Genomic DNA, 27,584 nt, shown 5'->3' on the forward strand with positions numbered 1-27,584 from the left:
AAATGCTAGTAAAACTAAATGCATGCTCTTCAACCGATTGCTGCCCGCACCCGCCTGCCCGACTAGCATCACTACTCTGGACAGTTCTGACTTAGAATATGTGGACAACTACAAATACCTAGGTGTCTGGTTAGACTGTAAACTCTCCTTCCAGACTCACATTAAGCATCTCCAATCCGGGGGGCGCTAGAGAGCGTGCTATGGAGTAGATGTGCTTTGCTAGAGCTCCGCTCTATTTTGAAACAAATTAGTATTTATCTTAACCTCTCACAACCTATAACTTCAAACAAATATGACAAAGGGAAAAGACACCAAAAAAGGGGGCGCTAAACAAGATAATTGGAATGAGATAGACAACGAACCAATTTCAACGTCGCCGACCCATGAGGAGCTAGCTGAAGAGGCTAGCTTCCAAGTTCCCCACAGATCCTACTCAAAGTGACATACTGGCTGCCATAAACTCACTAAGCAAGAAGGTGGACACAAGGCTGGCTGATATCTCAAAGAGTATTGGGACTTTGGCCGAAACTGTGAAGGCAACTAAGGGAAGGGTGCACGAGGTTGAGCAGACGACAGTCGATCACGAGGCCAGGCTACAGGACATAGAGAAACAGTGCGCAACGTTCAAAAATGACAACAAAACCCTGAAGGCCCGACTGGAAATGCTCGAGTCGCATTCAAGACGCCAGAACATCCGAATATGTGGGATCCAGGAGGACACTGAGAAAGGGAAACCCACTGAATTTGTCTCGGAGCTGATACTGGCATTGTTGGGGAGTGAACACTTCAAAACGGCCATCCTGATCGACCGCGCACACAGATCTCAGGCAACGAAGCCGGCCAAGGGCGGGCCACCAAGGCCATTCATTGTAAGGCTGCACTATCCCCAGACCAGGGATCTCATCCTCAAGCTGGCTAGTCAAAAGTTCCCCCTTAACTACAACGGAACCAGGATGTCTTTCTACCCAGATCTTACCTTCGAGGTGAGGAACCAACGGAAAGAGTATGATGAGGTACGCAACAAGTGCAGGGCGGCCAACATCCGATATGGATTCCTCTTCCCAGCCCGGTTTAAGGTGACAGTCGAGGGATCAACACGTACGTTTGACAACCCAAAAGAGGCCGATCTGTTCTTGACAAGCAAGCTCCCCGGCTGAGGATACAGAACGGCTGTGTCAGCCGGCTAAATGGCCAAATACAGGCCAGGAATGTGTTTGAATTGAATTTCCGGCCTATGTCTTTTCGATCAGAAATTGGGACTTATATGATAGGTGAGATGTTGTGGCTAATATAGCATTGTTTGGCATGTCATGTTTTAGCGACACTCACCCCCTAACGTGAGAGTTAAGTTAAGTGTTATGTAATATTAGTTTATATGCGGAGCATCTATAGACGATGAGTTAGTTCAAGCTGTATGTCTAGACACCCTAAGGTTTGTGTGTTAGCCAAGGAGTGCTTCATTTGGGGAAGTCACTCAGTAAAGGGACGGGAGGGGGGACGGGAGGTGGGATGGAGTCTGTGTTTTATGTTCACGTTTATTAATACAGGTGGCATGACAAGCTCCCGCACGGCGGGACGTTTTTCTTCTGGGTTTTGTATGACAGCAGCAAAATGCTCTAAAATAAGAAATGCCACATAGTGACAGAGCACAGAGTAGACCAGGTGGAATAAAGATAGTCAGCTGGAACTGTAATGGCTTAGGGCATGTCGTGAAACGAGCTAAGATATTTTTCTCATCTTAAATCACTGGGTGCTGACATAGTGCTTCTTCAAGAAACGCATATTACAAGCTCCGCGCAGGCCAAGCTACGAGTCGGCTGGATCGGTCAGATATACCAGTCTAACTTTGATGCAAAAGCGAGAGGGGTAGCAATCCTGATAAGGAAAAACATTCCTTTTGATTACTCAACCTCGATTTCAGATCCTAATGGTCGGTATATTATTGTGGCTGGTACACTGAATTCAAAACCAATAACCTTGGTCAATTTATATGGACCCAATTTCGATGATCCATCATTTTTTCAAAGGGTATTTAAGGCCATACCAAATATCTCGGATACAGGTGTTATTGTTGGAGGTGACTTTAACTGTACGTTAAATCCTCTTTTAGATAAACAGTTATCAAGGTCACTTCAACAATCAAATGCCAGTGTCTGTCTAAATACATTGATGACAAACCTTAACATTGTCGATATTTGGAGACTGACGCACCCAACAGACAGGGATTATTGTTTCTTTTCATCAGTTCATAAATCATATTCCAGAATTTACTATTTTTTGTTGGACTCCAAACTAATTTCAGCAGCTGAGTCGGTTACCTATCACCCCATTCTAATTACGGACCACTCTCCTCTGTCCATGGTGCTCAAACTCGACAATATGTCGACAGGTCGGCGACCGTGGCGCTTAGATGCATACCTGTTGAAAGATGAGGCTTTTTGTCAGTATTTGAAGGAGCAGATTGCCTTTTTCCTCGACACGGGGGATGTTGACGACTCCACCCTTTGGGAATCTCTAAAGGCTGTGATTAGAGGTTACATTATTTCTTATACATCAGAGAGGAAGAAACGTGCCAATACTAGGCTGAGAGAAATTGAAAGAGAGTTAGGGGAACAGGAGAACGTTTTTAGGACAAATTCCTCATATACAGTCCTTGAGAAGATCACAAAGTTAAAATATGAATACAATACCATCCTTTCGAAACGGGTGGGCTCTTTACTTGCTAGAACACAACAAAGTTATTTTGAACTGGGGGACAAACCACATAAATTATTAGCAAGACAGCTAAGGCATGTACAGGCATCTAGAGCTATTCACAAAATAAAAGACAAGAAGGGTAAAATAGTAACAGATCCGCAGGATATTAATAAATGCTTTGCGCAGTTTTACTCAGAGCTATACCAATCAAAATGTGATGCTACTGATCCACAAACTATGGAACACTTTCTCGCTGAATGTGAACTTCCTAAACTAGACAGGGGGGCAGCTGCTGCACTCGATGTAGGGATAACCTTAGAGGAAATTAACACAGCGATAGCACAATTTCCAAACAGCAAGGCCCCTGGGCCCGATGGATATGTAATAGACTGGCGCAGTACTTCTTATAGAATTCTATCTCCACTTATGTTGCGAATGTTTAAACACTCCAAAGAAAATGGCAAACTCCCGCAAACACTGTATGAGGCTACAATAGCACTGATCTTGAAAAAAGATAGAGATTCCATGGAGATGACGTCGTATCGCCCCGTGTCGTTACTCCCCATAGAAAACAAGGTGTTGACAAAGATATTGGCAAACCGATTGAAAAAATATATTTCTGACATCATACACCCTGATCAGACAGGTTTTTATCCCGGGCCGACATATATACTACAATTTGAGACGCCTTTTCAACGTAATGTATCATGATCATAAGGTTGAGGCAGTTGTAATAGCTCTTAATGCAGAGAAGGCGTTTGATCAGATTGAGTGGAAGTATATGATGTCGGTTCTGGAGCATTTCGGGTTTGGAAAGGAATTTATTAATTGGATAAGAATTATTTATGCACACCCAATGGCGTCCGTGGTAACCAATCAGGAAATGTCGCAGTCATTCCGCCTGTTCAAGGGGTGCCGACAGGGGTGCCCTATTTCGCCTGCTCTCTTTGTTATAGCCATGGAACCCCTTGCTACTCGCATTCGGGCATGTGCCGATATAGCTTCTGTTAAAATGAAAGACACACAGCACAAAATTTCCCTATATGCAGACGATGTTCTTTTGTTTTTGTCCAAGCCTAAAACTTCTATTCCACCCTTACTTAACTTGATAAACACATTCGGCTCCTTCTCTGGCTACAAGATAAACTGGCAAAAAAGTGAGCTGATGCCAATATCACGGCCTGTGGATATGCAATTTCTGCAATCTACCCCGTTTAGAACAGTGAGGGACAAGTTCACAAGCCTTGGCATTGTAGTGACAAGAGACCTTGATCAGCTATTGAAAGCGAATTGGGACATGAAAATATATCAGCTTAAACAAAATATAGATTTTTGGAAAACTCTGCCTATTTCCCTGGTTGGTCGTATAAACGCTATTAAAATGGTTGTCCTACCCAGGTTTCTTTACCTCTTCCAATGTCTACCCAATTTCATACCACAAAGCTATTTTAAGAAACTGGATTCAATAGTAACTCCATTTTTATGGGATAACAAGGCAGCCAGAATTTCAAAGAAGCATTTATGCAAGTACAAGATAGAGGGGGGCTTTGGCCTTCCTCACTTCAAACTGTATTATTGGGCTGCTAATCTGAACATTGTGTCTTTCTGGAGGGAAAGTTTACCTGCGATGAGACAGAAGGATATGCCTTCATGGCTGTTGATTGAGCAGGCCTCCTGTCAACGTTCCTCACTCCCTGCACTTGTTAATAGCCCATCATATGTGAAAAAAGACACTTATGACTCTAATCCAGTCATTTGTCATACGTTTAGGATCTGGAAACAGATTAGGTATTTTCTTAACATACCCACTGTCTACATAGACAGCCCAATTTGCCTGAATCATGCTTTCCACCCTGCATTGGATAATGTGGTGTTTTCACAGTGGAGGGAGAAGGGGCTCACAACAATTGGTAATCTATACATAGATGGTCAGTTAGCTTCATTTCAACAATTACAGGGAAAGTTCAACATGCCAACAACACATTTTTTCAGACACCTCCAAATCAGGAATTTCTTAAGGACACATATCCCACAGTATGGCATGAAGCCAAATAGTCCTACATTAGATAGCTTGATCCTTGTCAAACCCCATTCAAAAGGGTCGGTCTCTAGACTGTATGATGTGCTACAGGCCCACATAGAGGTATCCACAGACACCATTAAAAGGGCTTGGGAACAAGAACTTGGTTCAGAAATCTCAAATGAGGACTGGGTAGAAGCTCTCAGGAATATAAACCACAGTTCAGTGAATGCCAGACACAACCTTGTACAGTTTAAGGTGATACACAGGTTACACTACTCAAAAGTAAAACTGCATAAAATATTCCCGGACACCTCACCACTGTGTGAGAGGTGCAAGCAGGAGGAGGGGACGTTGACCCACTTATTCTGGACATGCCCTAAATTACATGCTTACTGGGCTCTCATTTTTCATTACTTATCTAAGGCCTTTGATAGAGTTCTAGCCCCAGACCCATTGATCGCTCTGTTTGGTACAGTTGATGGGAATAACCAGGAAGGGAAAGCTGTCTCTCTTTGTACTCTATTAGCCAAAAGGCTCATATTGCAATTTTGGAAATTGGAGACTGTACCTACCTTTGAAATGTGGTTACGGGATTTAGGGAATGTAATACATATGGAAAAGATTCGATACAACACCTCCAATAGAAGTCCAGTGTTTTACAAAATATGGCAGCCGATACTGGATAAATGGTCAAGTCCCGCTTCATAACTGGGCTGACGATCTGCTGCTACTCTGTGCTGTACTCCACTCAATATTTATTTTGGGCTTAACTACACTGCTTGTAATGACTATATGCTGTCTTCTTATACATGTACCACCTAATAGGATTTTGTTTTATTTTGTGTATGTGTGAGTTAACTTTTGTTTTGTCCTCTAAATTGTCCATCCCATTCAACAGTACAATGAATGTCATTGTTTGTATTGCTGTCTTTTTTATTTAATTTTTATTGGAAAATAATAAACATATTATAAAAAAAAAAAAGCATCTCCAATCCAAAATGAAATCTAGAATCGGCTTCCTATTTCGCAAAAAAGCCTCCTTCACTCATGTAAAACTGACCATCCTACCGATCCTTGACTTCGGTGATGTCATTTACAAAATAGCCTTCAACACTCTACTCAGCAAACTGGATGTAGTCTATCACAGTGCTATCCATTATGTCACCAAAGCCCCATATACTACCCACCACTGCGACCTGTACGCTCTCGTTGGCTGGCCCTCGCTACAGATTCGTCACCAAACCCACTGGCTCCAGGTCATCTATAAGTCTTTGCTAGGTAAAGCCCCACCTTATCTCAGCTCACTGGTCACCATAGCAACACCCACCCGTAGCACGTGCTCCAGCAGGTATATTTCACTGGTCATCCCCAAAGCCAATTCCCCCTTTGGCCGCCTTTCCTTCCAGTTCTCTGCTGCCAATGACTGGAACGAATTGCAAAAATCACTGAAGCTGGAGACTTCTATCTCCCTCTCTAACTTTAAGCATCAGCTGTCAGAGCAGCTTAACAATCACTGTACATGTACACAGGCAATCTGTAAATAGCACACCCAACTACCTCATCCCCATATTGTTATTTATCTTCTTGCTCTTTTGCACCTCAGTATCTCTACTTGCACATCATCATCTGCACATCTATCACTCCAGTGTTAATGCTAAATTGTAATTATTTCGCCTCTATGGCCTGGCCTATTTATTGCCTTACCTCCCTACTCTTCTACATTTGCACACAGTGTACATACAGTATATTTTTTATATTGTGTTATTGACTGTACGTTTGTTTATGTGTAACACTGTGTTGTTGTTTTTGTCGCACTGCTTTGCTTTTCTTGGCAGTTGTAAATGAGAACTTGTTCTCAACTGGCCTACCTGGTTAAATAAAGGTTAAAAAAAAAAAAATGTAAACTCTTACAATGTGCCATGGGATCTTTTTTTTACATTTATTTTTTATTTAACATTTATTTAACTAGGCAAGCCAGTTAAGAACAAATTCTTATTTACAATGACGGCCTAGGAACAGTAGGTTAACTGCCTTGTTCAGAATGACAGATTTTTACCTTGTCAGCTCAGGGATTCAATCAGAGAGTCAGCACACCCGTTTAACATCCCACCCGAAAGACAGCACCCTACATAGGGAAACGTCCCCAATCACTGCCCTGGGGCATTGGGATATTTTTTTAGACCAGAGGAAAGAGTGCCTCCTACTAGCCCTCCAACACCACTTCCAGCAGCATCTGGTCTCCCGTCTAGGGACCGACCAGGACCAACCCTGCTTCCGAAGCAAGCCAGCAGTGGGATGCAGGGTGGTATGGTGCTAGCCAAATGCTGCACTTACAATATTAACAATGAACAACACAATTCCAGTTAAAATAGAAGATTGCAAGAAATACTGTAGCCTACCATTACTATATCCAACCCAACTCCATTTGTTGCCACTATCATGTATCCCAGTGGTTTGCAAACTGTTTGACCCATGACCCCTAGAAAAAGGAGTGGTACAAAACGTGCAACCCCCCCGTGCACACACATGCATGTATGCATACGTGAACATGCGCACACATTTACTGTGCAAATGTAGCCTGTCATTACAGCCATAAAAGGTGATGCATTTTCAAAACGCAAGATAAGCATGTCACTTCAAAATCATACAGCTACTTGTAGCAGAGGTTGCGGGATCGGATGGAAAGCATATTCTGTCGGATGGAAAGCATATTCATATTCTGTATACTGAAGGCAGTGCAATGTTACAGCTGCTTATCTTTAGACATTAGCCGGTAGGCAGCCAATATCCAGCAACTTCGCACAGCCATTGAAGAGGAGGAGGACAACATTCCACAGGCTACAATCAACAGCCTGATCAACTCTATGCAAAGGAGATGTGTTGCGCTGCATGAGGCAAATGGTGGTCACACCAGATATTGACTGGTTCTGTGACCAACAGATGCATATCTGTATTCCCGGTCATGTGTAAGCCTAATGAATTTATTTCAATTGACTGATTTCCTTATATGAACTGTAACTCAGTAAAATCTTTGAAATTGTTACATGTTGCGTTTATATTTTTTTCAGTATAGACCTGAATAACTTGGGAGCATATACTGAAATACGAAAATGATCAATCAAATCGGCAAGTAGCCTATTCTGGTAAAGATGAGTCAGTAGTAGATTGCTAAACCGTATTTTATACAGATGTTAAACATTGGCCTTCGCTGTTTTTCCCAGGCCAAACTTGAGGAAATTAAACAAGTTCTTTCTGGTCACTTATCTGGATAGCAAGCGGTACCGGAGCGCCAAGTCTAGGACCAAAAGGCTTCTCACCAGCTTTTACCCCCAAGCCATAAGACTCCTGAACAGGTAATCAAATGGCTACCTAGACTATTTGCATTGTGCCCCCCCTCAACCCCAACCCCTCTTTTACGCTGCTGCTACTCTCTGTTTATCATATATGCATTGTCACTTTAACTATACATTCATGTACATGCTACCTCAATTAGCCCGACTAACCGGTGCCTGTAAATAACCTCGCTACTGTTATAGCTTCGCTACTGTATATAGCCTCCTCACTGTTTTTTTTCACTATCTTTTTTATTTCTTTACTTATCGATTGTTCACCTAATACCTATTTTTTACTTCAAATTTGCACTGTTGGTTAGGGCCTGTAAGTTATATTCGGCGCACGTGACAAATAAACTTTGATTTGATATGCGTGCCCGTGTCACGCCCTGACCATAGATTGCTTTGTATGTTTCTATGTTTTGTTTGGTATGGGTGTGATGTGGGTGGGCATTCTATGTTGTATGTCTAGGTTGTCTATTTCTGTGTCTGGCCTGGTGTGGTTCCCAATCAGAGGCAGCTGTCTATCGTTGTCTCTGATTGGGAGCTATATTTAGATAGCCTGTTTTCCATTGTGTGTTGTGGGTGATTGTTTTCTGTTTGTGCGTATTTGCTTGCAGAACTGTTTCATTTTCGTTCTCGCTCTTTATTATTTTTTGTCAATTCAGTGTTCAGTTTATTTTGTTTATTAAAATGAACACATACCACGCTGCACCTTGGTCCTCCTCTCCTTCCACCAACGAGAATCATTACAGCCCGCCTTTGCGCGCCAATGCTGATGACTGTCATTGGTCAACAATCAAGACATGCAACTTTTGGTTTTGAAGCATACAGTGCCTTCAGAAAGTATTTACACCCCTTGACTTTTTCCAAATTTTGTTGTGTTACAGCCTGAATTTAAAATGGATTAAATAGTTTTTTTGTGTCACTGGCCTACACATACTACCCCATAATATCAAAGTAGAATTATGTTTTCAGAATTTTTTCCATATGAATTACAAATGAAAAGCTGAAATGTCTTGAGACAATAAGTACTCAACCCCTTTGTTATGGCAAAGCCTAAATAAGTTCAGGGTTAAAAATGTGCTTATCAAGTCACATGTGTTGCATGGACTCTGTGTGCAATTATACTTTTTCACATGATATTTTAATGACTACCTCATCTCTGTACTCAGGACATACAATTATCTGTAAGGTCCCTTAGTCGAGCAGTGAATTTGTTAACGCTTTACTTGACACAAGCCTGTCATAATATGATCATAACACTGTCATGACACATATTTACACCTGTTGTGACATATATTGAGTTATTGTATTGCTGGTTATGACACCTACATGAGTCTCAAAACCTACAAAATCTACCACAGTAAATATATGGCTGGTTATGACACAAACATAAGAGTTTCAAAACTCACAAAAGCTACCACACTAGGTAAAACATTCCATTACACCATAGCCTACTTGTCAACAGTATGTTTATGTTATGAAACATTTTCTTGATTGAATATATTCAGTTATCATTGTAATTGTGCACACATTGATGTCAGACATGCACCTACCCCAATGCTCCGTTTCTGATGAGTGGGGTGAATGCAGGAGAAGATTTAAGGACCAGGACAAGACAACCCTCTTTTTGACTGCTGACTGACATAAGGCCATGTATGTGATAGGCTTATATGATTATGATGGTCATAATGTTTCTTGACAGTGTCTTAAAGTGCATTTTGTTAGTCCAAGTAAAGTGACACAGGATGGTCATAACGCTTTATGACAGTGCCATATTTTCTACAAGTTATTTAAAATATGAGTTGAAAAAAACATGTAAAGGATTAATTTCAAAAATAACAAAGGACTTAAGAAACAAACTTTAAAATCAAAGGAAACTTCTTGGCAGGGAAAAACACATTTGAATAAATGTGGGTTTTGACACTCTTATGTAGGTGTCATAACCAGCCATAAAATAATGCAATTCGGAAAGTATTCAGACCCCTAATCTAGTATGGGTAAGATGCCGTTCTGTACCATCACTCATTCATATATCTTTATGTACATATTCTTTATCCCTTTACACTTGTGTGTATAAGGTAGTAGTTGTGGAATTGTTAGGTTAGATTACTTGTTGGTTATTACTGCATTGTCGGAACTAGAAGCACAAGCATTTCGCTACACTCGCATTAACATCTGCTAACCATGTGTATGTGACAAATAACATTTGATTTGATTTGATTTGATTTGGGTAAGATGGTCCTCTGAATCAGGGTTAGTTTGGCAGCTGGGGTGAAAGAGGCATTCCCTTTCTCCATATGACGTTTCTAGTCAGTCAAATAGGAATCATGACTAAATGAAGTAATGATTAAAGAGCTCAGCCATACGTTCCTTGTCAGTAACAACCACATCATCAACATTAAGGGACATGGGCAGCTGTGAGGAGGAGGGTTTCTTTTCTAGGTCTTCCACTGTTTTCCAGAACTTGTTGGAGTTAGACCCACTTATTCCTTATTTGCCTGAACGACAGCCAGTTATAACCTGATTATTTGTGTGCCGAGCCTTTCGCAAAATGGTGTTCTTTTTAATTGTCTTTTTTTTTTATGGGGGCATGCTTGTAAACAATACCACTGAAAATATTTTTAAAAAGAAGGTCCAAGTGTCTTCGACAGAGGGGATAAAGCTGATTCTATACCATTCATGAAGGAAGGCTTGCTCATTTGAGTTTTTCAGCAAACATCTATGACAAATCAGGACAGGTCGTTTAACTGAGCAGCCATTACGAACACAGGCCATAAAACAGTGTTCATTAAGGTCAGTACAGAAAACACCGGACTGATACCTATCAGGATTATTTGTGATGATAACATCAAGGAGAGTAGCCTTTTCTGGGTGTTTGGGGTCATACCTTTTGGGATTGGTAATAATCTGAGAGAGATTTAGGGAGTCTCATTGTTTTAGGACTTGGTCAGGTGGTTTAAGCATGTCCCAGTTTAGGTCACCTATCAAGACAAATTCAGACTTAGTGTAAGGGGCCAGGAGAGAGCTTAGGGCAGGTAGGGTACAGGCCAGTGCTGATTGTGGGCGATAACACTGAGCAACAGTCAACAAAGAGCTATTTGAAAGCTTAATTCTTAAAACCAGCCAATCAAATTGTTTGGGGACAGACTTGGTGGAGACAACTGAGCACTAAAAGTGTTCCTTGGTAAAGACTGCCAGTCCACCACCTTTGGAAGATCTGTCTTGCCAAAAAAAGGCTATCAGTCTTCACAACACTGTTTCTTAACCATGTCTCAGTAATAACCAGCCCATCTGGATTGGAGCTGTGAACCCAAACTTTCAATTGATACATTTTATGTAATAAGCTTCGAGTGTTAACGTGCAGAAAACCAAGGCTTTTACAAGAGCAGAAATCAGTGAAGCATAAATCTTCAAAGCACAAGTCAGAATTGGGGCTAGCAACAGTAGATTGGCCAGGGTGTACATGCACATTTCCAGACATAATTAGCAGTAATACAATCAGGGGACGGCAGAGGGCAGGGAGAGTTTAGATTTCTTATGACGTTTAAATGTGCATCAGATGGCAACCATATCATATTGTACAGCAATTTCATCAGGTAATATGAATACAAAGCCGACGAGAGAGGGTTAGAATAAGATGGGAGGCCAAGAGCCCGTGTAACCAATAGAGAGTCAGAGGGAACTGTGGGAATAGACTTACCCAGAAAGACTCGCAGCTATAATATTTGCCGAAGGTGATTCTAACATGTATTGACTGTAAACATGTATTTTCTATAAATTTGCAAACATTTCTAAAAACATTATGTGGTATTGTGTGTAAATGGGTGATGGGATATATTGCGAGTGTAACAACAAAATGTGGAATAAGTCAGGGGGTATGAATACTTTCTCAAGGCACTGTAGTATGAGAATTTAAAAACGACTTGCGGGCCGTGGGTTCAGAACAACAATGAAACAAATCTGTATATAAAAAATATACCAGTCAAAGATTTGGGCACACCTACTCATTCAAGGGTTTCTATATTTTTTTTTTTTACTATTTTCTACATTGTAGAATAATAGTGAAGACATCAAAACTATGAAATAACACATATGGAATCATGCAGAAACCCCCAAAAGTGTTAAACAAATTAAAATATGTTATATTTGAGATTCTTCAAAGTAGCCACCCTTTGCCTTGATGACAGCTTTGCACACACTTGGCATTCTCTCAACCATTTCAATTTTTTATTTTAACCAGGCATAACCAGGCATCCTCTACTGACCAGGCATCCTCTACTGACGGATTGAGGTCAATATCCTTCCAGGACCTTCGGGCCAGGTCGATTAGAAAGACCTGTTTGCTGAAGTGTTTTAGGGAGAGTTTGACAGTGATGAGGGGTGGTCGTTTGACCGCAGACCCATTCCGGACGCAGGCAATGAGGTAGTGAAAGCTGAGATCCTGGTTGAAGACAGCAGAGGTGTATTTAGAGGGCAAGTTGGTCATGATGATATCTATGAGGGTACCTGTGTTTACGGATTTGGGGTTGTACCTGGTAGGTTCATTGATAATTTGTGTGCGATTGAGGGCATCTAGTTGAGATTGTAGGACGGCCGGGGTGTTAAGTATGTCCCAGTTTAGGTCACCTAACAGTACGAGCTCTGAAGATAGATGGGGGGCAATCAATTCACATATGGTGTCTAGGGCACAGCTGGGGGCTGAAGGTGGTCTATAACAAGCGGAAACGGTGAAAGACTTGTTTCTGGAAATGTGGATTTTTAGAAATAGAAGCTCGAATTGTTTGGGCACAGACCTGGATAGTATGACAGAACTCTGCGGGCTATCTCTGCAGTAGATTGCAACTCCACCCCCTTTGACAGTTCTATCTTGTCGGAAAATGTTATAGTTAGGGATGGAAATTTCAGGATTTTTGGTCGCCTTCCTAAGCCAGGATTCAGACACGGCTAGGACATCCGGGTTGGCAGAGTGTGCTAAAGCAGTGACTTAGGGAGGAGGCTTCTAATGTTAACATGCATGAAACCAAGGCTTTTACGTGTACAGAAGTCAACAAATGAGAGAGCCTGGGGAATGGGAGTGGAGCTAGGCGCTGCAGAGCCTGGATTAACCTCTACATCACCAGATGAACAGAGGAGGAGTAGGATAAGGGTATGGCTAAAGGCTATAAGAACTTTTTTGGATTCTACATGATTCCATATGTGTTATTTCATAGTTTTGATGTCTTCACTATTATTCTACAATGTAGAAAAAAGTTTTAAAAAATAAGAAAAACCCTTGAATGAGTAGGTGTGTCCAAACGTTTGACTGGTACTGTATATGTATTTTGGAGATTGGAAGGGCAAAGGGGCATGTGATCTGCACAGGTGAAGTCCTATTTCTGCACATGCCTGCATCTTGGTATTTGGGGTACTATGGAATCCGTTCAATTGTTCTACTTTGAGAATTTGAATTGGAACAGTAGAATGTCATCTATATGGTATACATGCTATGCAGATGATGGAATGGCATTATGTTATAAGCAGGGTTGGGGACAATTCCATTTCAATACCAGTAAATTCAGGAAGTATACTGAAACGTTTGACTGGTACTGTATATGTATTTTGGAGATTGGAAGGGCAAAGGGGCATGTGATCTGCACAGGTGAAGTCCTATTTCTGCACATGCCTGCATCTTGGTATTTGGGGTACTATGGAATCCGTTCAATTGTTCTACTTTGAGAATTTGAATTGGAACAGTAGAATGTCATCTATATGGTATACATGCTATGCAGATGATGGAATGGCATTATGTTATAAGCAGGGTTGGGGACAATTCCATTTCAATACCAGTAAACTCAGGAAGTATACTGAAATTCAAATTATCTTTAATGCTTTTCAATGAGGAAAATGTGGAATTTGATATACATTTGACTTAACATTTTTCATTGAAATGGAATTGACCCCAACCCTGGTTATAAGCGTATCATAATAATTTGTAAGTGTTTAGAAGAAAGGCTTTGCAACCCTTGTAAAACATGCAACACATACCAGGGTCTGATTTGGAGAAGGTGTCCATATTCAGCAGGTTCCTGTTTGAATGAAAGAGACGGTGGGAAGTTAGAAATGACACAAAACAAGATAACAAACTGAGCGTCATGCTAGCCTGAGTGCCAGATGTGTTTGTGGCGTCTTGCCTATCATCATACAGTACATGGATAACACAATGAATAGCAGACATAGACCTTACTTAAATTAAGTTGTTTGTTAAATTAAATAACCACAATTGAATCTCCCACTCCTGTGTGAGACCTGTAACTGCCTGTATAGAGATTTTAAACTGAAGACCAGGATGACAGAGAAGGGAAGGGGGGATATAACACCTCTCTAGGGGTGGGATCCTCCAGGGGCTTTAGACTCAGAGGAAGCTGTGTGTATGCATGTCTCAGGCTGGTGAGGTGTAGCTGGTAGCTGCTGGCAAATGAAGGAACATGTATTGGGGGATTTGCTCTGCTTTTCTTTGGTATAGTCATATGTACGGGATACACATGGTATACACCATTGAATGAAATGCTTACTTGCAGGTTCCTTCTCGATAATGCAACAACATTGTATAATAAAAGAATACAAAAGTAAATGGCTCAATAGAATATAATTAAGCAATAAGGCCCAAGGGGATGTGGATATATGGCCAATATACCACGGCAGAGGGCAGTTCTTACGCACGACGCAACGCAAAGTGCATGGTTACAGCCCTTAGCCGTGGTATATTGGCCATATACCACAAACCCCCGAGATGCCTTATTGCTATTATAAACTGGTTACAAACGTAATTCAGTAAAAATGAATGTTTTTGTAATGTCCGTGGTTTACCACGGCTTTCAGCCAATCGGCATTCAGGGCTCGAACCACCCAGTTTATAATAAATATTTTAGCATACGTATAATACTCGAAGGCACCATTTATAGTCCAATATTTAAACATGTTTGGGGGAAGAGGGGATTGCAGGGCAAGTGTTTAAATTGTGCAGTATTTAGCAATCATAAGAAGAGTCTGGTAGCAGCTGTTGAGATGTGTGTGTAGCATGAATGTATATGTGTGTGCCTGTGTGCATGAGTGAGTGAGTGAGTGAGTGCATGTGTGCTAAGGTGCGGCGAATCAGATCAGGTGGTCTGTCCAGTTCAAGTGTTCAGCAGACTGATGGCTTGTAGATAGAAACTGTCTCTGAGCCTGTTGGTATCAGACCTCATCCTCCGATATCGTAGGCCCTACGGTTAGGGAGTGAACAGCTCATGGCTGTGGTGTGTGTGGTCCTTGATGATGCTGTGGGCCTTTCTCAAGAATCGTTTCAAGTTGATGTCCTGGATGGGTGGGAGCACGGTCCCTGTGATGTACTGGGTCGTCTTCACCACCCGCTGGTGGGCCTTGTGGTCGTGGACGGAGCAATTCCCGTACCAGGCTGCGATGCAACCGGTCAGGACGCTCTCAATGGTGCAGCGGTAGTATTTGGAGAGGACCCAGGGTAGCATACCGGAATTCTTCAGCCGCCTTAGGAAGTAGAGACGTTGTTGTGCCCTCGACAAGAGTGGTGGTGTTGGTTCATTTCAAGTTCTCAGTGATGTGGACACCGAGGAACTTAAAACTGCTGACTCTCTCTACTGCAGTCCTGTTGATGTGGATCGGGGCATTTTCCCTCCTCTGCTTCCTGAAGACAACAATCCACTCCTTTGTTTTGCTGACATTGAGGGAGAGGTTGTTGCCCTGGCACCACAATGCCAGTTCACTTACCTCCTCCTTATAGGCTGATTTGTCGTTGTTGGCTATCAGGCCTAGAACTGTGGTGTTGTCAGCAAACCTGATGATGGAGTTGGTGTCGTGCAAAGCCACGCAGTCGTGAGTGAACAGGGAGTACAGCAGAGGGCTGAGGACACACCCCTGGGGTTCCCTGTGTTAAGAGTCAGTGTGGAGGAGGTGTTGTTGCCAATCCTCAAGCTTTTGTGGTCTCCCCAACAGGAAGTCCAGGATCCAGTTGCAGAGGGTGGTGTCCAGACCCAGGACTCTGAGCTTGGGGTTGAACTTGGAGGGAACAATAGTGTTGAATGCTGAACTGTAGTCAATGAACAGTATTCTCACATACTGTATGTGTTCCTCTTGTCCAGATGTGTCATGGCCGTGTGAATAGCGATGTAAATGGCATCTTCCATGGATCTGTTGGAGTGGTAGGCAAATTGGAGTGGGTCCAGTGTGATGGCCATGATGTGGGCCATGACCAGCCTCTCGAAGCACTTCATGATGACCGGGGTGAGTGCGACGGGGCGATAGTCATTTGGGCATGTCACCTGTATTCTCTTGGGCACTGGGATGATGGTGTTCTCCTTGAAGCACGTGAGGATTACAGCCTGGGACAGGAACAGGTTGAAGATGTCCGAAAAGACGCCCGCCAGCTGGTCAGCACACACTTGGCCAGGGATGCCATCTGGGCCAGCAGTTTTGTGAGTATTCACTCTTTTGAGAGTTTCCCCCATGTCAGCCTCAGAGAGCGAAAGCACCTGGTCGTCCGGAGCAGCTACAGTCTTCCTGGATGTCTCAGTATTGTCTCCCTTGAAGCGAGCGTAGAGTGTGTTAAGCTCATATGGGAGGGAGGATTCGGTGGGCACCACACAGCTGGATTTGCCTTTGTAGTCCATGTTAGTCTGTAGTCCTTTGTTGTCGAACATCAATTCAAGTTTGATTCTGTATTGTCTTTTTGCGTCCTTAATGGATTTGCGGAGCTCGTACCTACTTTCCTTGTACGTGTCTCGCGCTACTGAGTCATTTGGGTTTGTTCTGATGACATTGAATGCTGCAGTCCGGGCTCTCAGCATGGTATGGATATCTCAGTTCATCCACGGGTTTTTGGTTGGGGTATGTCCGGATTGTTATTGTAGGTATAACATCATCAACACATTTCCTAATGAAGCCTGTGACTGACGATGTATACTGAACAAAAGTATAAATGCAACGTGCAACAACTTCAAAGATTTTACTGAGTTACAGTTCACGTAAGGAAATCAGTCAATTAAAATAATTAAATTAGGCCATAATCTATGGATTGCACATGACTGGGCTAGGGCGTAGCCATGGGTGGGCCTGGGAGGGCATATGCCTGCTCACTTGGGAGCCAGGCCCACCCACTGGGGAGCAAGGCCCAGCCAATCAGAATGAGTTTTTCCCCACAAAAGGGATTTATTACAGACAAATAGTCCTCATTTTCATCAGCTGTCTGGATAATTGGTCTCAGACGATCCCGCAGGTGAAGAAGATGGATGTGGAGGTAATTCTCTAAAATTACGTTCGAGGCAGCTTATGGTAAAGAAATGAACATACAATTTTTGGCAACAGCTCTGGTGGACATTCCTGCAGTCAACATTGCCAATTGCACGCTCCCTCAAAACTTGAGACATCTGTGGCATTGTGTGGGGTGACAAAACCGCACATTTTAGAGTGGCCTTTTATTGTCGCCAGCACAAGGTACACCTGTGTAATGATCATGCTGTTTAATCAGCTTCTTGATATGCCACACATGTCAGGTGGATGGATTATATTAACAATGGAGAAGTGCTCACTAACAGGGATGTAAAAAGAATGTGTGCACAATAAGCTTTTTGTGTGTATGGAACATTTCTTGTATCTTTTATTTTATTTTAATATTTATTTTATTTCACCTTTATTTAACCAGGTAGGCTAGTTGAGAACAAGTTCTCATTTGCAACTGCGACCTGGCCAAGATAAAGCAAAGCAGTTCGACACATACAACAACACAGAGTTACACATGGAATAAACAAACATACAGTCAATAATACAGTAGAAAAAGTCTATATACAGCATGTGCAAATGAGGTAGGATAAGGGAGGTAAGGCAATAAATAGGCCATGGTGGCGAAGTAATCACAATATAGCAATTAAACACTGGAATTGTAGATGTGCAGAAGATGAATGTGCAAGTAGAGATACTGGGGTGCAAAGGAGCAAGATAAATAAATAAATACAGTATGGGGATGAGGTAGTTGGATGGGCTATTTACAGATGGGCTATGTACAGGTGCAGTGATCTGTGAGCTGTTCTGACAGCTGGTGCTTAAAGCTAGTGAGGGAGATATGAGTCTCCAGCTTCAGTGATTTTTGCAGTTCATTCCAGTCATTGGCAGCAGAGAATTGGAAGGAAAGGCGGCCAAAGGAAGAATTGGAAGAAAGGAAGAATATACCTGCTGTAGCACGTGTTACGGGTGGGTGCTGCTATGGTGACCAGTGAGCTGAGATAGGGCGGGGCTTTACCTAGCAGAGACTTATAGATGAACTGGAGCCAGTGGGTTTGGCGACGAGTATGAAGCGAGGGCCAGCCAACGAGAGCGTACAGGTCGCAGTGGTGGGTAGTATATGGGGCTTTGGTGACAAAACGGATGGCACTGTGATAGACTGCATCACCAACATGTATTCTGCCCCACAATAAAAAATAACATGCTGGACCATATATATATATATATATATAACCTGCTCACCCGATCTGGAGTTAATAAATATCACCAACATGTATCCTGCCCCACAATAAAAAATAACATGCTGGACCATAGTCGAGTCATGGATGTTTGTATATATACAGTATATATATATACACTGCTCAAAAAAATAAAGGGAACACTTAAACAACACAATGTAACTCCAAGTCAATCACACTTCTGTGAAATCAAACTGTCCACTTAGGTGGGTTTGGCGACGAGTATGAAGCGAGGGCCAGCCAACAAGAGCGTACAGGTCGCAGTGGTGGGTAGTATATGGGGCTTTGGTGACAAAACGGATGGCACTGTGATAGACTGCATCCAGTTTTTTGAGTAGAGTGTTGGAGGCTATTTTGTAAATGACAACGCCGAAGTCGAGGATCGGTAGGATGGTCAGTTTTACGAGGGTATGTTTGGCAGCATGAGTGAAGGATGCTTTGTTGCGAAACAGGAAGCCAATTCTAGATTTAATTTTGGATTGGAGATGCTTAATGTGAGTCTGGAAGGAGAGTTTACAGTCTAACCAGACACCTAGGTATTTGTAGTTATCCACATATTCTAAGTCAGAACCGTCCAGAGTAGTGATGATGGACGGGCGGGCAGGTGCGGGCAGCAATCGTTTGAAGCATGCATTTAGTTTTACTTACATTTAAGAGCAGTTGGAGGCCACGGAAGGAGAGTTGTATGGCATTGAAGCTCGTCTGGAGGTTAGTTAACACAGTGTCCAAAGATTTTCATGATGTGTTTTTTATTTTTGTATTCTCTTGGTGAATTTTCTATGCTCCTATGCTGGCATGATTGTGTAATTGTTATGTAATTGTAAGATGTAGGACTCTCGCAAAAGAGACCTTGGTCTCAATGGGACTCTAAGGTCTGGATCGACCATTTTGTTGTGAGAATGACTACCTCTCCTACCTGTCTCATCCCTTCCTGGCCCAATGGGGACATGAGGAGAACACATCCAATCAGAGTGCACCCCTGCTGTGATTGACATTCTCTCACACCGCCGCCCCATCGCCAGCTCAGTGTTGACCTACTTGTTATCTTCTGTTAAACCACTGAGGTCACCTCAAGAGCACGCTATGGTTGTCTCTTGAGAAAAAGCTTCACCACCTATTTAGTTTAGCGAATTCAGGGGGTAACCCCGACCTGGACTCGAACCCAGGTCCAGTGACTGTCAGGCCAACACCTTGCACCAAGAGATTTGAACCTCTTGACGAGGTCACTACGTGTTGGGTTAAGGTCGCTACACTACCCCCTTCCTTCGGTAGAGCATGTCCCCACGCTTCTCTATACCAAGTCCCTCACGTGTACACGCCTTAATATGTATATCAAAGGTAGTGTTCAGGCCGAAGCAACGTAAGATGGTAGAGGACGGAGTACAAAACATTACAATTCTTAATAAAAAAGTACAATTCATTCCAACCTGTCAAGCATGGATGATTTTTCGATGATTTTTCACATCATAGGAAGATTTTAGGAAGATTTTTGAATAATGTACTGGAACTATATGACTTAAAACACTGCTTTTCGCAGTGCCCAAACAAAGATGATTATATAATTTTACGACTGCAATACATTTACCACCTGCTTATTTCACATAACCATATTCAACAGTATTATGTAAGGCATAAAGAATGAGGGGTTATGAGTTCCCTGGACATAATTCACAACGTGGAAGGAGTAACGCACCTCCTGGAAGCGGCATATTTGACAAACTTATTTTTCTGATATAAAAAATCTGAATCGACTATTCAGCCAAACAGTGGTAAGTGTAGTTGTGTTTTTTTATTTAACCTTTATTTAACGAGCCAAGCCAGTTAAGAACAAATTCTTATTTACAATGACGGCCTACACCTAGTTAACATCCAGAATATGATGCAGGCATCAATCAAAATTCTTTGAATTCAAAAACAGTTTGCATAAGAAAAATGGATAGTTAATTTACTGCGGCTGTAACCCACAACAAGTTAAGTCTGGATTGACAGCATCTAAGATCAAATCATACTATACAGGCTCTGATGCTCGTCGGATGTGGGAGGGCTTGCAAATTATCACGGATTACAAAGGTAAATCCAGCCGTGAACTGCCCAGTGACGCGAGCCTACCAGACAAAATAAATGCCTTCTATGCTTGCTTCGAGAAAAGCAACACTGAACCATGCGTGAGAGCACCAGCTGTTCTGGTGTACCGAAGTTTAAAACATGAAGTTTAAAACCTGCTCACCCGACCTGGAGTTAATAAATATCACCAACATGTATTCTGCCCCACAATAAAAAATAACATGCTGGACCATACAGTGAGGGAAAAAAGTATTTGATCCCCTGCTGATTTTGTACGTTTGCCCACTGACAAAGAAATTATCAGTCTATAATTTTAATGGTAGGTTTATTTGAACAGTGAGAGACAGAATAACAACAAAAATATCCAGAAAAATGCATGTCAAAAATGTTATAAATTGATTTGCATTTTAATGAGGGAAATAAGTATTTGACCCCTTCTCAATCAAAAAGATTTCTGGCTCCCAGGTGTCTTTCATACAGGTAACGAACGGAGATTAGGAGCACACTCTTAAATGGAGTGCTCCTAATCTCAGTTTCTTACCTGTATAAAAGATACCTGTCCACAGAAGCAATCAATCAATCAGATTCCAAACTCTCCACCATGGCCAAGACCAAAGAGCTCTCCAAGGATGTCAGGGACAAGATTGTAGACCTACACAAGGCTGGAATGGGCTACAAGACCATCGCCAAGCAGCTTGGTGAGAAGGTGACAACAGTTTCTGTGATTATTCGCAAATGGAAGAAACACAAAAGAACTGTCAATCTCCCTCAGCCTGGGGCTCCATGCAAGATCTCACCTCGTGGAGTTGCAATGATCATGAGAACGGTGAGGAATCAGCCCAGAACTACACAGGAGGATCTTGTCAATGATCTCAAGGCAGCTGGGACCATAGTCATCAAGAAAACAATTGGTAACACACTATGCCGTGAAGGACTGAAATCCTGCAGCGCCCGCAAGGTCCCCCTGCTCAAGAAAGCACATATACATGCCCGTCTGAAGTTTGCCAATGAACATCTGAATGATTCAGAGGACAACTGGGTGAACGTGTTGTGGTCAGATGAGACCAAAATGGAGTTCTTTGGCATCAACCCAACTTGCCGTGTTTGGAGGAGGAGGAATGCTGCCTATGACCCCAAGAAACCATCCCCACCGTCAAACATGGAGGTGGAAACATTATGCTTTGGGGGTGTTTTTCTGCTAAAGGGACAGGACAACTTCACCGCATCAAAGGGACGATGGACGGGGCCATGTACCGTCAAATCTTGGGTGAAAACCTCCTTCCCTCAGCCAGGGTATTGAAAATGGGTCGTGGATGGGTATTCCAGCATGACAATGACCCAAAACACACGGCCAAGGCAACAAAGGAGTGGCTCAAGAAGAAGCACATTAAGGTCCTGGAGTGGCCTAGCGTGTCTCCAGACCTTAATCCCATAGAAAATCTGTGGAGGGAGCTGAAGGTTTGAGTTGCCAAACGTCAGCCTCGAAACCTTAATGACTTGAAGAAGATCTGCAAAGAGGAGTGGGACAAAATCCCTCCTGAGATGTGTGCAAACCTGGTGGCCAACTACAAGAAACGTCTGACCTCTGTGATTGCCAACAAGGGTTTTGCCACCAAGTACTAAGTCATGTTTTGCAGAGGGGTCAAATACTTATTTCCCTCATTAAAATGCAAATCAATTCATAACATTTTTGACATGCGTTTTTCTGGATTTTTTTGTTGATATTCTGTCTCTCACTGTTCAAATAAACCTACCATTAAAATTATAGACTGATCATTTCTTTGTCAGTGGGCAAACGTACAAAATCAGCAGGGGATCAAATACTTTTTTCCCTCACTGTATATATAACCTGCTCACCCGATCTGGAGTTAATAAATATCACCAACATGTATCCTGCCCCACAATAAAAAATAACATGCTGGACCATAGTCGAGTCATGGATGTTTGTATATATACAGTATATATATATACACTGCTCAAAAAAATAAAGGGAACACTTAAACAACACAATGTAACTCCAAGTCAATCACACTTCTGTGAAATCAAACTGTCCACTTAGGAAGCAACACTGATTGACAATAAATTTCACATGCTGTTGTGCAAATGGAATAGACAAAAGGTGGAAATTATAGGCAATTAGCAAGACACCCCCAATAAAGGAGTGGTTCTGCAGGTGGTGACCACAGACCACTTCTCAGTTCCTATGCTTCCTGGCTGATGTTTTGGTCACTTTTGAATGCTGGCGGTGCTTTCACTCTAGTGGTTGCATGAGACGGAGTCTACAACCCACACAAGTGGCTCAGGTAGTGCAGCTCATCCAGGATGGCACATCAATGCGAGCTGTGGCAAGAAGGTTTGCTGTGTCTGTCAGCGTAGTGTCCAGAGCATGGAGGCGCTACCAGGAGACAGGCCAGTACATCAGGAGACGTGGAGGAGGCCGTAGGAGGGCAACAACCCAGCAGCAGGACCGCTACCTCCGCCTTTGTGCAAGGAGGATTAGGAGTAGCACTGCCAGAGCCCTGCAAAATGACCTCCAGCAGGCCACAAATGTGCATGTGTCTGCTCAAACGGTCAGAAACAGACTCCATGAGGGTGGTATGAGGGCCCGACGTCCACAGGTGGGGGTTGTGCTTACAGCCCAACACCGTGCAGGACGTTTGGCATTTGCCAGAGAACACCAAGATTGGCAAATTCGCCACTGGCGCCCTGTGCTCTTCACAGATGAAAGCAGGTTCACACGCACATATGACAGACGTGACAGAGTCTGGAGACGCCGTGGAGAACGTTCTGCTGCCTGCAACATCCCCCAGCATGACCGGTTTGGCGGTGGGTCAGTCATGGTGTGGGGTGGCATTTCTTTGGGGGGCCGCACAGCCCTCCATGTGCTCGCCAGAGGTAGCCTGACTGCCATTAGGTACCGAGATGAGATTCTCAGACCCCTTGTGAGACCATATGCTGGTGCGGTTGGCCCTGGGTTCTTTCTAATGCAAGACAATGCTAGACCTCATGTGGCTGGAGTGTGTCAGCAGTTCCTGCAAGAGGAAGGCATTGATGCTATGGACTGGCCCGCCCGTTCCCCAGACCTGAATCCAATTGAGCACATCTGGGACAACATGTCTCGCTCCATCCACCAACGCCACGTTGCACCACAGACTGTCCAGGAGTTGGCGGATGCTTTAGTCCAGGTCTGGGAGGAGATCCCTCAGGAGACCATCCGCCACCTCATCAGGAGCATGCCCAGGCGTTGTAGGGAGGTCATACAGATATGTGGAGGCCACACACACTACTGAGCCTAATTTTGACTTGTTTTAAGGACATTACATCAAAGTTGGATCAGCCTGTAGTGTGGTTTTCCACTTTAATTTTGAGTGTGACTCCAAATCCAGACCTCCATGGGTTGATAAATTTGATTTCCATTGATAATTTTTGTGTGATTTTGTAGTCAGCACATTCAACTATGTAAAGAAAAAAGTATTTAATAAGAATGTTTCATTCATTCAGATCTAGGATGTGTTATTTTAGTGTTCCCTTTATTTTTTTGAGCAGTCTATATATATATATACAAACATCCATGACTCGTACAAAGATACTTCGGCAAATAAGATCACGTCTCTCTGTTCCTACTCACCGCCTACAAGCAGCAACTAAAAAGAGAGCCACCAACACAGAAAATAGTGAGGCGCTGGACAGAGGCGGCAGACTCAATGCTGCAGGACTGTTTAGAGAATACTGGAGATTCATTTACCCAGGACTCATCCATCAACATTGAGGAATATATACTGAACAAAAATATAAACGCAACAAATAAAGTGTTGGTCCTATGTTTCATGAACTGAAATAAAAGATCCCAGAAATGTTCCATACCCACAAAAAGCTTATTGTGCACAAATGTGTTTACATCCCTATTAGTGAGCATTTCTCGTTTGCCAAGATAATCCATCCACCTGACAGGTGTGTCACACAACACAATGTCACAGATGTCTCAAGTTTTGAGGGAGCATGAAATTGGCATGCTGACTGCAGGAATGTCCACCAGAGCTGTTGTCAGAGAATTTAATGTTCATTTCTCTACCATAAGCTGATGTCAACATTGTGAACAGAGTGCCCCATGGTGGCGTTGGGGTTATGGTATGTACAGGCATAAGCTACGGACAACGAACACAATCACATTTTGGCAATTTGAATGCACAAAAATACAGTGAGATCCTGAGGCCCATTCTGAAGCTCATATTTTTTAAGGTGTCTTTGACCAACAGATACAAATCTGTATTCCCAGTCATGTGAAATCCATAGATTAGGGCCTAATTTATTTATTTCAATTGACTGATTTCCTCATATGAACTGTAACAGTAAAATCAATGAAATTGTTGTATGTTGCATTTATATTTTTGTTAACTTCTCTAGGCTAGGGGGCGGTATTTTAACATCCGGATGAAAAGCATGCCCAAAGTAAACTGCCTGCTACTCAGGCCCAGAAGCTAAGAAATGCATATTATTAGTAGATTTGGATAGAAAACACTCTGAAGTTTCTAAAACCGTTTGAATGATGTCTGTGAGTATAACATAACTTATTTGGCAGGTGAAACTCCGAGGACAAACCATCCATGAAAAAAAGAATTGCAGTCACTCTCTTTTCAATGGGTTTTCAATGGGAATCTAGAATTCTAAGGCAGTTGCTTGCAGTTCCTATCGCTTCCACTGGATGTCAGCAGTCTTTAGAAATTGGTGATGTTTTTCCTTTGCGTAATGAAGAAGTAGCCCTGTTCAAAACGAGGGTCAAGTGAAGTGTACTGTTGTGGTTGAGGCGCATGACCTGAAAGCACGCTCCACTTTGTTTTACTCCGGTATTGAACGCAGATTATCCCGTCTTAAATTCTATCGATTATTTACGTTAATAAATACCTAAAGTTGTATTATGAAAGTTGTTTGAAATGTTTGGACAAAGAATACAGGTAACTTATGAGATATTTTGTAGTCATGGTGCACGAGTTGGAACCGGTGATTTTCTGGATCAAACGCGCCAAATAAATGGACATTTTGGATATATAACAACGGAATTAAGCGAACAAAAGGACCATTTGTGATGTTTATGGGACATATTGGAGTGCCAACAGAAGAAGCTCGTCAAAGGTAAGGCATGAATTATATCTTTATTTCTGAGTTTCGTGTTGCGCCTGGCGGGTTGAATTATGATTGTCTGTGTTTGTTTAGTGGGGTGCTATCCTCAGATAATCGCATGGTTTGTTTTCGCCGTAAAGCCTTTTTGAAATCTGACACATTGGCTGGATTAACAACAAGTGTAGCTTTAATTTGCTGTATAGCATGTATGATTTCATGAAAGTTTAATATTTATAGTAATTTAATTTGAATTTGGCGCTCTGCCATTTCACCGGACGTTGTCAAATTGATCCCGTTAACGGAATTTGAGCCATAAGAATTAAGTATATTTGGTTTGGAATACCCTTCAATATGACAGCAGAATCCACATTATGCTATGATAGAGAGATACTTATGAGGCTTTCATAAACATAAATTGTGACTCATTTCAAGAAATTAGGCATATGTCGCGCGTCACTATTTCACGGAGCGCCATTTTAAAGTAAACTTTTTTTTAAATCAAAATAAATCCGTTTTTTGGCAGAAATGCCTTCTGGAACATATGAACTTTCATTACCTTAATAACAATCACGTGGTAGAACTGCATAAGTGTTGCTCTCCACTTTCTGGAGGACCGAGTTTTGAAATCAGTGGAATTAGAGTATGATAGCTAAGGAGATGAAGAAAATTCAGGCGTTTGATTGCAAATATGCAGACGGAGTCGAAAAGAGAACACACAGAAGGCTCCGGATTACAGCTTCAAACTAAGAGCAACCATGGTATCCATGACAGAGAGGGAGCAGCGTCCATCCATGTACACAGGTAAGAGAGTCTAGCTAGCTACATTTTCAGATATTACACGTTTCGAAGTTAGTCAGAAAGTCGTTTTCATTTCAAGTTAAAATGTACTGTTAGCTAGTTAGCTGGCTGGCTAGCTAGCTAACGTTACATGTATGATCTGTGTGGTAATATTATTTGTATCTTAGAGCCATTTGCATTGCTAGTTATAGCCTAATGTTAGCTAGCTAATATTGAACCTATTTGGTTAGCTACCTATAGATTCATGCAGGGTAGTAACGTTAAGAGTTGGGATTATGGTTCATTGTTGAGCTAGCTACATGTCTAAACAAAAGACTCTATTTCAATGGAATGTTGATGATGTCACTGTGACAACTGTCGATAGACGTAACTGGTAAATTCGCACTGGCTATCTACTCTGATTTCAGATCACTCTCGTCTGAGTGTGCCAGAGTGCAGAATAACTGACGAATTTATGAAACGCTCAACACCTGTTGAATATGGCCGGTGTCAGTAAACGTTGGCAAAAAAGCGTCATTAAATTGCTGCCAGCAGCACAGTTGCAGTCACCAACGCTCTGGATAACATAAAAACAGCCTAACCAGCTCTGCTCGGGCGAGTAAAATGGTCAGAGTGAGCTGTTCTAGCCAGCTGTTCTAGCAAGCTAGCCAACGTTAGCCAGTTAGCTTGGGTGCTTGACTGCTGTTCTTAGGTTAGAACGCTTGGATCAGCCCTACTTTTTTCGGCAAGAGCGTCCAGTGTGTGCTCCGAGAGCGAAACGCTCTGAATTTACGAACGGCCAATCTGACAACACTCTGAGTTTAAGAATGCCTAGAGCACACTCTGGCACTACAGATTAAATTTACGAACACCTGTAATATAAACCAGCCTTTAATCTTGAAATCTTTGGTTGTTTAGTCCATAGTCTCACATGTGAATCCTTAAAGAGATCGGTGGGGCTAAGGCTTAATAGGGTGTGAACGATGCTGAATGGGTGTAGACAAAGAAGAGCTCTCCAGTAGGTTTACCAAAAATATTCAAGGGCCATTTTCTCAAAAGTGA

At 42.4% G+C, this 27,584-nt stretch overlaps 1 protein-coding gene across 1 annotated transcript in view; it reads right to left on the reverse strand.

Annotated features, from left to right (window-relative positions):
• The window catches only part of LOC139564976 (copine-9-like), a 186,969-nt gene that overhangs the window by 152,362 nt on the left and 7,023 nt on the right, over positions 1-27,584 (reverse strand). Inside the window, exon 2 of the mRNA XM_071384933.1 lies at positions 14,083-14,123. Within this exon, the coding sequence (XP_071241034.1) occupies positions 14,083-14,123 (41 nt within the window). The remainder of the gene's footprint in view (positions 1-14,082; positions 14,124-27,584) is intronic.

Source organism: Salvelinus alpinus, chromosome 2, assembly GCF_045679555.1.
Source record: "Salvelinus alpinus chromosome 2, SLU_Salpinus.1, whole genome shotgun sequence".
NCBI classification, from domain to species: domain Eukaryota; kingdom Metazoa; phylum Chordata; class Actinopteri; order Salmoniformes; family Salmonidae; genus Salvelinus; species Salvelinus alpinus.